Raw genomic sequence first — 14,499 nt, forward strand, 5'->3', positions numbered from 1 at the left:
TCAAACTGAAATGTATATGCATCTACCAACACCCCCACCCCCCAAAACACCTTCAGTGGTTTCTGTTCTAGTGGCACTGTGGTGGAAACATGGGCTGCTGGCTGCAGGGTCAGCATTGAACCCATCAGCCGTCACTCGGGAGAAGCATGAGGCAGTCTGCTGCCACAAAAGACATCCAGCCATCGGAACCCTGAGGGGCTGTTCTGCTCCGTCCACTGGCTGGATGGCAATGGGCTTGAAGCATTTTAAGCTATAACAACTTATTTCGTGATCCCCTTTAAGAATTCTATCAGCTAGCACACAGTAAGGAAAGTGCTGGCTTCGATCTTCCTCTCCGACATTTTGATGTTGGGAGGGAGTCTGCAGTCAGCTTGTGAAGTAGGCACGCAGTCTGTCATGGACCTGAAAGAATGGTTTGAAGAATGCACAAGTACCACACAGAGTAAATTAAGGGTTTAGATTACATCACTGCATTCAGTCCCTTACTTTGCATGGGTGGGCCTGCTTGGCTGGATACTCAGGTGTGGCAAACACCAGCCTGCACCGGACTGGACAGGAGGACAGCTGTCCTGCAGCGGGGACTCCTCCCCAGTTCTGATTCTGGAAAACCCACAGCATCTCCGCCGGTGTCCACATGGCCTTGCCCTCCCCAGAGCACTTCCTTATTGCAGGATGAGCCGGAGGACTCGGAGAGGTTCCAGTCCTTGAGCAGTCCAGGGCCCACATAGGAAATCAGGCATCACTCTGCTCGCTTCGTTCGGCAGCACATAGGCTAAAAGTGGAAATCAGCCATCATGAAGACGAGACAGTTCATTTGCTTTAACTTAAGCTAAGACGAGATTAGATCTAAAGAAATACAGCATGAGCCCTGTCCCCGGGCTTTCTCGGTCTAAGCTCTATGTAGGGTTAGGCTTGTGGCTGAGGCCATCAGTGACCAGCCCTGGGCTCCTGAAACTCCTCCACTTGAGCTGAGTCTAGCGGCGGGAGCAGATGGAATCAAGTGTAACAGGTGACCACAGCCCGAGGAGGTGCTAAAAGAGCCTAACCACGTACTCTTAACCTCTAAAAGACACGAGGGGCTTCTTCGAGGGAAGGGGTGGAAATGCCCCCCCCCCCTTTTCATAGGGATCTAAGGTCACGGTCCCATGCACAGACGGATTTCTAGTCAAAGGGTTCATTGTAGTAAAAGGCCAGTAGTCCACCGCTTACACTCACAGCCCGTTGAATGCCCGATTCCTTCTGAATGATCAGCCGCTTCCTTCCGGTCAGCATTTCACAAGCAGCACACCCTGGCTGTGAGTAGCAGGCTGGGCTTAGTGATCCCGGCCACGTGAGCCCCCTCTTTCGGCGGTGGGTGCACCCCTCAGACAGACGAGTCACCGGGAAGGGCTCTGAGGGGGTAGCTTGCAGTTGGACCCTGGAGGAAGGCGTGGGAGCATGCTGTGACTTGTTTGCGGTTGCCCTCTGTTTCAGGTGAAAATTCACGCCGGCCCCAAGTTTGCTTCCTATCTGACCTTCAGCCCTTCCGAAGTGAAGTCGCTTCGAACCGAGTACGGCGACCTGGAATTGTGCATCGAAGTGGTAGACAGTGTGCAGGAGGCCATTGAGCACATCCACAAGTACGGCAGCTCCCACACAGATGTCATCGTCACAGAGAACGGTCAGCATCCAGGTGCCTTGAGCCACGGGCGTGGCTTGTTCTGCCCCCTTCCCCTCGACCTCTCCTGCCCTGCTGCAGAGCTGGCCCTGGGTCAGCGGCGTGGCATCCAGTCCGTGAGCCCCGTGCTTCCACGTAGGTGGATGTCTGTTTGAGGGTGCTGTTGAGGTGCTCCTGACTCAGTGATCCACCACGTGTCAGAGTGGAACTGCGCTCCCTCACATGTTCAGTGGCTCGTTTTTTAGGAACTGGGTCACAGGGCCTTTCTACCAAGGCACCTCTGGGTGTTCTTGAATCTCCAGCCCCAGTAGCCAAGCCCTTTAGCCATTTCTAGCTCCATAGACTAGACACACAGGTGACCTCATTTAGGTTGTTAGAGCCGTGTAGCTGGGAGAGACTGACCACAATGACTATACCTTAAAGGGGGCTTAGGATCCTTGGTAGCTCAGTCGGTCAAGTGATTGGCTGCTAATGTAAAGGTCAGCAGTTCAAACTCACCAACCACCCATCAGGATTAAGAGGTGGGCGTCTATTTCTGTGAAGATTACACCCTTGGAAACTCGATGGGCCACTTGCACTCTGTCCTGTAGGGTCACTGTGAGTCAGGATCTGCTCAACAGCAATGCTGTGTGTCTTTGATTTCAAGATGACGTAGCTTGTGACAGGCGTGCCCCTTCAATCCAGAGAACAATCTCAGCAGGTAGTTGGAATACACTAATTTTACAGCCGAGGAAACCAATGCCCTGGACCAACTCGTGAATAGCAGAACACGCCCCTCCGTCTGCTCACTCCACGCATATTATGTTGGGCACATTCCTAGGTGCCAGGCATTGGAGGTACCATGGTGACAAAAACCAGAATGACCCCCCCCTAGAACAGTGTTTCCCAAAGTGGGCAAGACGGCCTCCTACACTTGATCCTAGATTGTGGGCTATGGTAGGAAGGATTTTAATTGCCAAGGGGCGCTGGGTAGTTTTTTCTGAAAGAGGTGTGGTGGTGGGCCGAGTGAGTGTGAGGACCTGTGCCCTGGAGGGGCGCACTCCGCACGTTGGGGAAGCGCAGCTGTGCCGCTGGCGTGATGCGGACAGAGCTGAGCACTTGCCGTGTGCTGGCCCTCGCTCAGTCCTCTGCAGCCGAGATGGGCGGCGCTTCCGTTCTCCTTTCACTCCAGCAGAGAGGCCCGGAAAGCTGCTGCAGGCCACCCAGCTGGGAGACGTGGACTAGGCAGACGCGAAGAACAGTGGAGGAAGGGTGCTGGGACCCCAGAGCCCAAGCCATTCACCCAGCTCTGGTGGCCTGGGAGGCCTGGGCCCCAGCCCCCGCTTCACCATGTCTCTACACCGTCCACCACCCCAGCTCTGATGGTGCGGGGTTGCCTTCTTCCTTCTCCCATTTCTGACAACCCCACCCCCTGGGTTTATCATGCAGGGGGAGCACTGGGGACCCTAGTGTGCTCTGGTCAGCTGCCAGGGAGTGGCTGGAGGCAGGACTGCTGACGTGGGTCATCCTCACCCGCTGTCTCCTCTCTTCTTCCGGCTCCAGAGAAAACAGCAGAGTTCTTCCTCCAGCACGTCGACAGTGCCTGCGTGTTCTGGAATGCCAGCACTCGCTTCTCTGACGGCTACCGCTTCGGACTGGGTAAGACTCCAATCGAGAGCAATGCATAGGCGTGGTCAAGATGGTGGAGGCAGAATCGTGGCAGGATAGGATTGCAAAAGGAGGAGACAGACGTAAGTTCGTGGAAGTCTAGACAGGTCACATGTTAAGAACTGTATCAAAAACACAAACCCCTTGCAGGTGAGTGGATTCCACCTCATGATCCTACAGGGTGGAGTAGAAATCCCCTGGGGATTTCCAAGGCTGGAAGTATTTTCGGAAGCCGTCTGCCCCATCTTGCTCCAACAGAGTTGCAGGTGGATTCGAACAGTGCCAGTGCAGATTCATTTCTTCAGAATGGCCCAGTCAGCACTAGACGTCATGCCCCTTCACATGAACAGACACACGCACGCATGCACACACACTCTACCCCACCACGGGAGTAGGAGAAAGTGTGCTCAAGCCTGTCCTCGGCTTACGTGTCAGCATGCACACCGAGCCCAGAGAGGTCAGGGGTTTACAGGAAAAGCTTTATAATGGCACCCTCCCCCTCCTGCTATTAGTCATACCCCCTGCAGCCCCCTCTGATCTCACGGCACCTGGGTTTTCAGGGGACCCGCTAGAGCTCCAGGAAGACATGTATGGCCTCGTTTCTGCATTCTGGAAATCATTTCACCCTGTTACTCTCTCTGAACTTTTGGCGAATGCTCTGCCTATAGAAATAGCTCTCACTGTATGGTTAAAGGCAATCAGAAGGACTGTTACTGGTTCATTGTTGGTCATTAGACTATTTTTAGTTCCCTCATTTGTTTGATGTCGGCTTGATTTAATTATCCCAGCACTGGCACAGATCTGTGTACTCCACTTTCTTGCAGAAGAAATAACAACATACATAGAAGGGCCTGGGTGCCCAGTTTCCAGCCCAAGCTGGAGATGGGGGGCGAACAAGAGGCCACTCAGGTGTCCTTCCAGCATGTGGAGCATAAATGGCCGGCACTGGCCAAGCTCGGTTCTTGTGGAACACATTCACAACAGTGGCCACTGATCGTTATTGGACGTTGTTTGACAGTTTGTCCCTACTCTTGTGGTTTCTGTGATGCTGGACGCTCTGCCACCAGTATTAAAAGTATCAGCAGGCTGACCCAGCCATTAGTGGAGCTGACAGACTAAGACAGACAAACTGGGAAGAAAGGCCTGATGACCTGCTTCTAAAACTTAACCAAGGGCAAGTTTTATTCTGTATCACAAGGAATGTTGTCTGATGTCGTCCTTGAGGAGCTCTGGGGGTCGCCGGTAAGCTCATGGCTACTAACTAGAGGTCATTGGTTGGAGCCCACCAGCTCCTCTGTGGAGAAAAGATGAGGCAGTCGGCTTCTGTAAAGAAGTAAAGCCTTGGACAGCATATGGGCTCTTCTGCTCTGTCCTGTAGGTTCACTGTCAGTCGGGTTCCACTTAATGGCAGTGCTTTGGGTGTACTTTGGGTAGTACAAGAAGGTGCACACCCTCACCCTCACCCCCACACTGTTTGGAAAACCAAACCCAAACCCACTGCTACTGAGTCAATTCCAACTCATAGTGACCCTGGGTAGGGTTTCCACAACTGCATATCATTACAGACGCAGACAGGCTCATCTTCCGTCCGTGTAGCACTGGTGGGTTTGACTAGCTGACCTTGCTTAACCCACAGCACCTTCCACTGCTCTTAAGCACCACCTGGTTACAAGTTGGACTGCAGACCACAAGGTCAGTGGTTCGCAGCCAACAGCCACTCCTTGGGAGAAAGATGGGGCTTTCTACTCCCATAAAAAGTGATAGTCTTGGAAACCCACAGGGGGAGTTGCGCCCTGTTCTACAAGGACATAATGAGTCATGGAACTGACTCAGTGGCTGTGCATATGGGGTTTTGGTTTGGATGCACCGCCTCTGAGTAACATTATGTGCTTTGCTGTTGTCTGGCTGTCTTGAACGTGAGCATATAGGTGCCATGAAAACGCTGCCTGGCCCATGGCCCTGGCTAGGTGAAGTCACAAAGAACAAGGGAACCCTGCTTTTACCTGGTACAGTGCAGAGCACTGAGGCAGCCTCAGAGACACCTGGGCGCCACCCGCTCCACGCCTGGAACGAGAGGGTCGGACAGTGAGCAGTAAGCCTCTCATGTGCAGTGACTGCACGGTAGTGAGCACTGGCGTGCTAAGAAATCTGAGAGGAGGTTAAAAACACGGTCCCTTACTTTCTAGAATGTAAGGATTATTTGGGGACCCTAAGCATTGTACACCTCAGTACATGCCCAAATGACAGATTGTGGTGCACAGTTCACATGCCAGTCGGAGGTCAGAGACGCCGCTGGTGTTGCCAGAATGCAGTAGGGAAGGAGGCCCACACTAGGTGTGGTGAGGAGGCGGAGGGGGCCCAGACAGGGACAGTGGCACTCAGCGGGGCTGAGAAGGCTGGCTCGGAAGGTAGCACGGAGAAAGAAAGCGCACCAGCTGAGGCGATGAGACTCGGGTCTGGCAGGTGGACAGACGGGACACAGAGGCTGTGAGATGCTTCATCTTCATCCATCCTTTTTGTAGGCGCGGAAGTGGGAATCAGTACTTCTCGAATCCACGCCCGGGGACCAGTAGGACTCGAGGGACTACTCACCACTAAGTGGCTGCTCCGAGGACTGGACCACGTGGTATCAGATTTCTCAGAACACGGAAATTTAAAATATCTTCATGAGAACCTCCCAGTTCCTCAGAGAAACATCAACTGAAAGCTTTCGAAGAGGTTTTCACCGTTGACCCTTGTCTTCAGCATCTCAGGGGAGAAGCCTGGTCTGGTCTCCCTGCTCCTGGAAAGGCTTGGCTGTCGGAAAAGAGACTTAGATGCTTCTGGGCTCAATTTGGCAACATTAGTCTCGGCTCGCACCACCACTACCATCACCACCCCTGTTTTTTGAGGTTGTTAAGAAAATAATTGCTACAGGTAGGGGCCTGGCTTTGCCCAGTCCGGTTCCCATTTGTGATGAGAGCATTGTCCTCTCGGAGGACAATGAGGGAATCATGGCCACTAACATCTCAGTGGGGCAAGAAGCCTGCTTGGCATTTCGGTTGGTACGAGAGAGGTGATCCCTCATAAATCTGTTCGTGTTTCTCCTCGTTCTCTCATAGTCATCTTCCAAAAGGCCAGATGGAGGGGTTCAGGAGAGGGGTAGTCTCCTTGAAAGTAGTCACAAAAATGGGCCGAGTCGTTCCCACAGCGCAGCGTGACCGTTTGTATTTGTTTGTGGCGTCAGTAGATAGGCGTTCCAGGTGCGTGTCGCCTCTCCTGGTCCTGGACACTCGGCGCTGCGGGTGACCTGGGGGGTACGCGGAGATGCGACAGTGAGGTGCAAGCTTCAGACATTCCCCACTTAGCCGGAGGGATGCCAGCGTTGGCATTTTGAATTATGCTTGAAATTTTTATATGAATTATTTTATCATCGTATCCTCCTTTCCCTCCAAAACAAATTACAGGAGTATTTTAATATTTTGGAAACACCACGCACACACACACACACACCTTTTGAGAATAAAGTTGTTATGAAAAGCCTGTGTACCTTCTGGACCTTGTCTTGGTCAGTGCTGTGGCCCTGCCCACCTCGGGCACTGCCCCTCTCAGGGCACTGGTTGCCCAGATAGAAAGCTGGGTGGAGACAGCTTCGTGGCAGGGGGAGCACCACAAGCAGGTCCTCAAGGGGGGGGCCTCCGGCTGGCAGACAGGAACGGAGAGCGGATTGAAACCTCGAGACGGGAGAATGGGTCTGAAGTCAGTGAAGTCTGTTGCCTGCGTCATGCCCACGAGGGCTCCCTAGGTGGGCAACTCTGCCCCAGCCATTGGGTGGCCGTGGCACCTTGGATGAGTGCACTGTGGATGTGATACCTGCTCTCCTATGTACTCTCCGCACCCTCAGTCGGCCTGTGGCGGTGACAACTCTGACCCCTCACCTCCAGCCCCTGTTCATAGGCCCCCTCGTGCCAGGCAGTCTGCAATTGGAAGCTTTCTTGTCTCGGGGGTCCTCGTGAGGAAACAACACTGGTCAGGTGTCGCCCCTTACCCTCAGGAAACATCTTATGAACACAAAAAGATGGTTCCGTGAGGAGTGAGGACCCAGGCTGGCTTCAGACTACCTCTCCGTCTGACCCTTACATGGTCTGGTAAGTTGGGCTGCCTACCCTGCCTGCCTCTCAGGGAAGGTCTGACACAGATTGCCTGAAAAGGCAATAAACAAGGGCCTCCTTGAAGCTCACAAATAACAAACTGCTTCCAACTCGACACAAATATCCCAGAAGTTGAAAATAGAAAGCAGCCCCAGGGAGCCGGGACCCTTGGGGAGGACCACTGAGAAGACAGGCCAGGCTCGGGCCGACTTGAAGAGGAGCCGCAGGAGGCAAGCGTGGGGAAAGCCCTTCAGCAGGGGACTGATGAGCCAAATCAAGAGGTGGCAAGTCTAGGCACATCAGAGATGCCCCCCTGAGGGTCTCTTCCGAACTGGAAATTCATTTAAACCTCCAAGCAAACCCCAAGATTTTGTTTGGATGAGTCATCAGGAAAGTGCCCGGATAAGCCTTCAAATCTGCTCATCCTCTCGCTTGTTGACTCAGGGCAGGTGGTGTTGATGCCATTACTGCTTTCGTCCCTCCCCCGGATGTAAGTGGACTGAGCATTGCTGAGCAGTATTTTGTGCCCTTCTACAGGTAGTGCTCTCAGCAGCAGCGATGATGGATACTGTGTTCAGGTACAAGTAACAGAAACCCCAGGTCAGCCAAGAAACAGGATTTTTCTGAGGAAGTCCAGAGGTGTCCAGGAATGGTTTGATCCGGACTGGCTCTGGCTCTATTTCTCTGTAGTCTTTGATAAATCAAGAGTTCTCAAAGTTTTACCATTTTCCAGAATCACTTGCAGGGCTTATTAGGACAGATGGCTGGAAGGTGGAAACTCCCCAAATGCTCATCAATGAATGATCGACACAGTGGAATATTATTCAGCCAAAAGCAAAGGGTTGAGATGCCGAGACATGCTACAGTGTGGATGAACCTGGAAAGCAGAATGCTATGTCAGAGGAGCCAGGCATACAACCACAATGTGTGTGATTCTCAGGAAGAGGTAAATCCACAGGCAGAACCAAGATTGGTGGTTGGCAGGAGCAAGTTGCTTAGTGGTGACGGGCTGTGATTTGGGGATGGTTCACTTTAAATGGCTCACTGCTACATGAATTTCACCTCGAAAAACACTGTACATAGTTGGACCCAATCTTCAGCATTTCTGATTCAGTAAGTCTGGGATAACAAAAAACAAACTCACTGCCATTGGTTGCTTCCAACAGGTAGCAATACTATAGGACTGAGTAGACCTGCCCCTGAGCATTTCCAAGGTTGTAAATCTTTATGGGAGCAGAAAGCCCCATCTTTCTCCCAGGAAGTGGCTGGTGGTTTCCAACTGCACACCAATGCCTAATCCACTTCTGGTGTCTGGACCATATTTTGAGAATTGTGACTACCTACCTGGCAGCCATAGTGTGTGTGTGTGTGTGTGTGTGTGTGTGTGTGTGTGTGGTGGGGGGTGGGGGGTGAAATAGAGGTGTGTGTGTTTCCACTGGTGTTTCCTACGCTCTAATTAAACTGGCCTTAATCATTCAAGGTTAATAAATAATCGAAATTGAGTTGAGCTGTATGTCACAGAGCATCCAAACCACTAGGAAGCAGTTGAACATCATAAGCCAAACCCACTGCCATCAAGTCAAGTCTGACTTATAGCAACCCTATGTAGAGTCTCCAAGGCTGCTGTGAATCTTCACGGGACAGATAGCCTCATTTTTCTTCCATGGAGGAGCTGGTAAGTTTGGTTGGCAGTCCAACACCTAGCCCACAGCACCACCTCGTTCATTTTCTCTTGATGTGAAGAGCGATCTGGAAGCAGATCAGGCTTGAGGTGATGGCTCCGTGAGAGATCCCAGCTCCTCCTAGTTGTCACTCTTCCACCTGCAGGGTGAGGGCCTCTTCCGTGAACCTGGGAAGGGAGTCCATTCGCTGAAGGGCTAGTTGACCCAGTGGCTGTTACACAATGAAGGAGGGAGGGAACAGAGTCAGGGAGGCCGGTACAGCCCCCTCCTGCAGTGCCCGGCAGAGAGGAAATGGGGAGGGAGACCGACTCTCTCAGGCTCATGGCTCCAGCTTTGGCCAGTGGAAGTAAAGGAGCACTGAACCAAGACTCCAGAACACAGGTGTTTTTCCAGCTCTGCCACTGACCGAATGTGTGACCTTGGATGACTCACTTGGACACTTAGTTCCTTGGTTTCCCCAGCCCATAAAATGGGCGTTTGGACCAGTAGAAATCTCCTTCCTCGCCCAAACTGCAAATTAGCTGAACAACTTGTTATTCCTGCTTAACATGCACAGTTGCCCAACTGTTTGGGGTGGGGCGTCTGAATATCAAGCTCCCCTTCACCGGATACCTTTGCTAACCTCAGGACTCCTGGGCCCAGGTGACTTCAACCTGTAGTCCAAAGATGATTGCATCAGAATGATTCAAGGGCCTACTTTAAACTAGAGTCCTCTACCCAGACCTGCTGAATAGGAATTTCTGGGCCTAGAGCAAAGAACCTGAATTTTTAACAAACCCCTTAAAGTGCCTCCCAGCCCCACCACCGATGTAAATAACCTGAGGGGGGAAAGAAAAAACTCACTGTCATCAAGCATATGCTGACTCAGATTGACCTAGTAGGACAGGAGAACTGCCTCTGGGAGCTTCCATGACTATAATTCTGAGAAGGAAGGAGGTAAACATGCTTGAGTTGTACTTTTCTCCCATAATAAGAAAGCCCAGAAATAGGTAGTCCAGGACTCAGAGGGAGCTCTCTGTTGCCATTAAACCCAGACTCTCCCTAACTCCCTCCCTTGACCTTTCAGTTCCCACACGAAGGGCACAGTGATAGTTGGTCTACCTTCACACTTCACGGTTGTCTCAGGTAGGAGGAAGTGAAGAAATAGGAGACTTGCCCAAATTGAAGCTCTATTCAGTTGCTCCTACTACATCTGTGTTAGGCGGAGTTTTCCAGAGAAACAAAATCAGAGACATTCATATATGTATAAGAAATAACTTTATATCAAGAAAGAAATGTATAGTAAGGGGTGGTACAGTATAGTCCAACTCAAGTCCATCGATTAGATGCTAGCTCAAGGTGCCTCCAGACTCACACAGTTGCTAGTCGATGAAGCAGGAAGCTGGGAGAGCACAGGGTGGTGGGTGAAAGGTCTTGTGGATCCAAGGTTGGCAAGAGCATGACAGAGTACTGGCAGCTCCCAGGGTGGGCAGCCCACATGGACCACTGGTCCCAGAAGCCTGATGCAGAATTCAAGCAATTGGACAAGAGTTCTCAGTTTCTCATTAAAAAAAATTGTTTAAAGCCACATCCCTAAGCAGACCTTGTTAGAGTGTGTCCTGATGAAGGTTGAACTCCATCTCTACTTTCCCACAGGTGTAGCAAGCAGTAAGTTACATCCGACCTAACCATCAGAACATCTAAGTGGGAGGAACTGTTTAACACGGCGACGTGGGCAATTCTAGCTGCATGGGAGACTGGGAAACATAACTGTGGGCCCACAATCCTGCCCCGAACAAAAGTTAGGCTCCTCTTCACAAGGAAGAACCAAACTAAGAACCTGTGCCATCAAGTCGATACCTACACATAGTCTATAGGACAGAATACGGCCGCCCCGTAGGGTTTCCAGGTCTGTAGTCCTTATAGAAGCAGATGATCACACTTTTCCCATGAAGGAGCCTGGTGGATTCAAACCACTGACCTTTTGAATAGCAGCCAAGTGCTTCACCACAGCGCCACCAGGGCTCCTTTGCACACGGAAAAAGAGGATCTGTGTTGGGAAAACTGCTGGCAGTCTTTGCCATATTTGCCCCCAAGACTTTCTGAAGAGCAGATTTTCTTGGAAGCCCTCTTTGTTCCTCTGACCTCATTGGTGGGTTTTGTGACACAGATTTTGTAGGAAAGGGGAAAACTGGCTGCTCTTGAAGAGGTGGGAGGTCTGAAGATGAGAGCCAGTTGTAGAGTCGCCTTGGACAGAACACATGAAGGATCCAAAGGAAATTAGTCTGGAGAAAGCTAAACCACGGAACTGTAAGAAACTCCTTTTAAACTGGTGGATCAATGTGGGTAGCTCTGAAGAAGGTGTTGACATTTTAGAAAAGGAGTCCTGTTACCTCAAAGCACTAGCCCGAGTGAGTGCAAGAGTGGGAATGTACTTTGGGGATATACTGAGCTGCATTGCCATCTATAAACTTTGCACAGTTATTTTTACTAAAATAGGCCCTAGTTTGGAAAAAGTAGTTGCATGGCCGGCTTAAAGGCTAATGGATTGAAGCCATGGAAGAAGCTCCACGGGTGTCAGCCATAGTTAGCAGTACAGACTACCTGGCCTAGATGTCTTTGTATTTCCAACTAAGCCCATTAGAAGCAATGCGTACAAGTGCTCAATAAGTACCTACTGAAATGGGTTTCTGGGACAAGGTTAGGTAGGTGGCAGTGGGCCTTCCCTGAGATCCATGGACTGTTAAGAGCACTGTGTAAGTCTTCCATGACTCCAACCCAAGTGGAACCCAATCCTAATGGAACAGTGGTTACATGCTTGGCTGCTAATTGAAAGGTCACCAGTGTGAACCCAGCAGCCACTCTACAGGAGAAAGAGGTGACAGTCTGCTCCCATAGAGATTACAGCCTTTGAACCATTTGGGGGCAGTTCTACCCACTCCTATATGGTCATGAGGTACAATGACCCAAGAGCAACAGGTTTAGTGAACCCCAACCCATTTCTTAATGACAGGAGTGTCATTGTTTTCGTGTCATTTGTGCCTACAGGATTATGGTGGAGGATGGATTAAAGGTTTTCAAAGTCTTCACCACCAGTGCTCTGGTGAAAATTGATGAGCATCTTAATAAGCACTCGTACTGGCATCTCCTTTAAATGAGCAGAGCTCCTCTGTTAGTGAAAAACCAAAAACCAGACTCACTGCCATCAAGTTGCTGCTGACTCTGACCCTCCAGGACAGAGGAGAATTGCCCCTGCGAGTGGCTGAGACTGCAGCTCTTCATGGCCGTTGTTGATGAGCGGCGCCATCGAGCTGGCTCAGACCCACACGACCCCGTGCCCACAGGACAAAGCACTGCCTGGTCCCGCGCCGTCCTAACAGCTGCTCCTTGTCCTGAGCCCATTGTTGCAGCCGCTGTGTCAACCCATCTCCTTGAGACCTGCTCCTCTACTTGACCCCAGCGTGATGTCCTTCTCCAAGGAATGATCTCGCCCAGCAATATGTCCAAAGTGCACGAGACAAAGTCTTCCTATCCTTGCCTCTAAGGACCACTCTGGTTGTGTTTCTTCCAAGACAGGCTGGTTTGTCCTTTTACAGTCCATGGTCCTTTCAAAGTTCTTCTCCAGCAAATGCCTCGAGTCCTCTCTGGTCTTCTGTATTCAGTGTCCAATTTTTACTTGCATAGGAGGCAATTAAAAATATCATGGCTTGGATCAGGCACGCCTTAGTCCTCAAAGTAACATTCTTGTTTCAGTACTCTAACAACAACGTCTTGTGTAGCAGATGTACGTAATGCAGCTCATCTTTTGATCTCTTGACTGCTGCTTCCATGAGCATTGATTGTGGTTCCAAGCAAGACAAAATCTTTGACCACGTCAACATTTTCTCCATTTATCATGATGTCACCTATTGGTCCAGCTGTGAGGATTTGGGTCTTCTTCACAGTGAGTTGTAACGCCTACTGAAGGCTGCCATCAGTAGAAAGTAGAAATTCATGTCTTTCTCTTGGCAGGGTGGCTGTGATTTCGAACTGCTGACCTTCCAGTTAGCAGCCCAGTGCATAAGCACTACGCCACCAGGGCTCCTCCGTATAGGGAAAGTGAGGTTGACAACTCCATTAAGTAGTCGGTGAGCACCTTCCTGTTCCCTCTCCCATGATTCAAAGCTTAGCCTGTCTGAGAATTGCTGTTGTAATCGCAGTTATCTCTTCCCCCTAACTCCTCTTAACTCCTCGCCCTATGTATTTTATCCCCACTCCTAGAAGAAATCCTTTGGTCCATAGCAAAGCACTAAACTAGACAGAGATGATCTATCTCACTGGCTTTAGCTTCTCACCTCAGCCTCCCTCGCTTTGGCCCCAGGAGCCCTCTAACACTAGAGGGCAGTCTGGCCCCACTGACCTAAGGACGTCCGCCTTGCATAACCGGGCCTGCCATCCTGGGACTGCTTACCTGGAAACCAAGTGTTGGCACAGTAAAGCGACTTTCAGCGACCCCTCACGCAGAGAATGGAGGCTGTGTTTATGTCGGAGGCTGGGAAAAGATCTGCACTCCCACAGTGCTCTTCACCCATCACTGTGTTTTGGGAGATCCTACGTAAAGCACTGTAGCACAATATCAGATCTATGGTCAAGCTTCAATAACTATTGGCTATTATTACTTACTGTTCCAGGAACAGCTTTTCCTTAGTCCTGACAACCACTCTTTTAAAGTCTGGTCATCTTCTCCCAAGAAATAGAGTGAGAACATTCTTAGGGGAGCCTTGGCATGTAGTGGTTACACGTTGGCCTGTGATCCACATGGTCAGCATTCAAAACTACTAGCAGTTCTGAGGGACAGACTGGGGCCTTCTACTCCCATAAACCACGGGGGTCACTATGAGTCAGCATTGACTTGATGGCACTGAGTTTTTTGAGTTTACTACGTGTGGGGGACTCTGCTTGGGACCTTACATGATACCACAATCCAGTCGCATCACCCTGAGTGAGGGAATGGTTACCCTATTTTGCATGTACAGAAACTGAGGATCCGAGATTGAGTAAATTGTCCATGGTCATACAGCCAGGAACCAGGATTCAAATCCTAGGCTTCCAAGTTTGTAATCACTCCGGGAAGCTATAAGCAATACCTGTGTTTCCCCAGAAGCTTCTTGTATCTTAGCCCCAGTGCAAGTTGTAAGACTGAAGAAGGAACAGAAAAGTGGGTGAAGGGAGACGTCGGACAGGGCAAGATATGACAAAATAATAATTTATAAATTATCAAGGGCTCATGAGGGAGGGGGGAGCGGGGAGGGAGGGGAAAAATGACCTGATGCTGGGGGCTTAAGTGGAGAGCAAATGTTTTGAGAATGATGAGGGCAATGAATATACAAATGCGCTTGACACAATTGATGTATGTATGGATTGT

The 14,499-nt window shown here is 50.7% G+C and overlaps 1 protein-coding gene across 2 annotated transcripts in view; it reads left to right on the forward strand.

Moving 5' to 3' along the window:
- Positions 1-6,826, forward strand: part of ALDH18A1 (aldehyde dehydrogenase 18 family member A1) — a 32,571-nt gene extending 25,745 nt beyond the window's left edge. For both annotated transcript variants that reach the window (XM_004701044.4, XM_030885960.2), the window contains exons 15-17: positions 1,474-1,660; positions 3,200-3,295; positions 5,827-6,826. In XM_004701044.4, coding sequence (XP_004701101.1) covers positions 1,474-1,660; positions 3,200-3,295; positions 5,827-6,008 — 465 coding nt within the window. In that variant the 3' untranslated portion in view covers positions 6,009-6,826. The remainder of the gene's footprint in view (positions 1-1,473; positions 1,661-3,199; positions 3,296-5,826) is intronic.
- Positions 6,827-14,499: the final 7,673 nt, after the last annotated feature.

The sequence above is a fragment of the Echinops telfairi genome, unplaced genomic scaffold, assembly GCF_000313985.2.
Source record: "Echinops telfairi isolate 266 unplaced genomic scaffold, ASM31398v2 ScPeMD7_70;HRSCAF=299, whole genome shotgun sequence".
Taxonomy (NCBI): domain Eukaryota; kingdom Metazoa; phylum Chordata; class Mammalia; order Afrosoricida; family Tenrecidae; genus Echinops; species Echinops telfairi.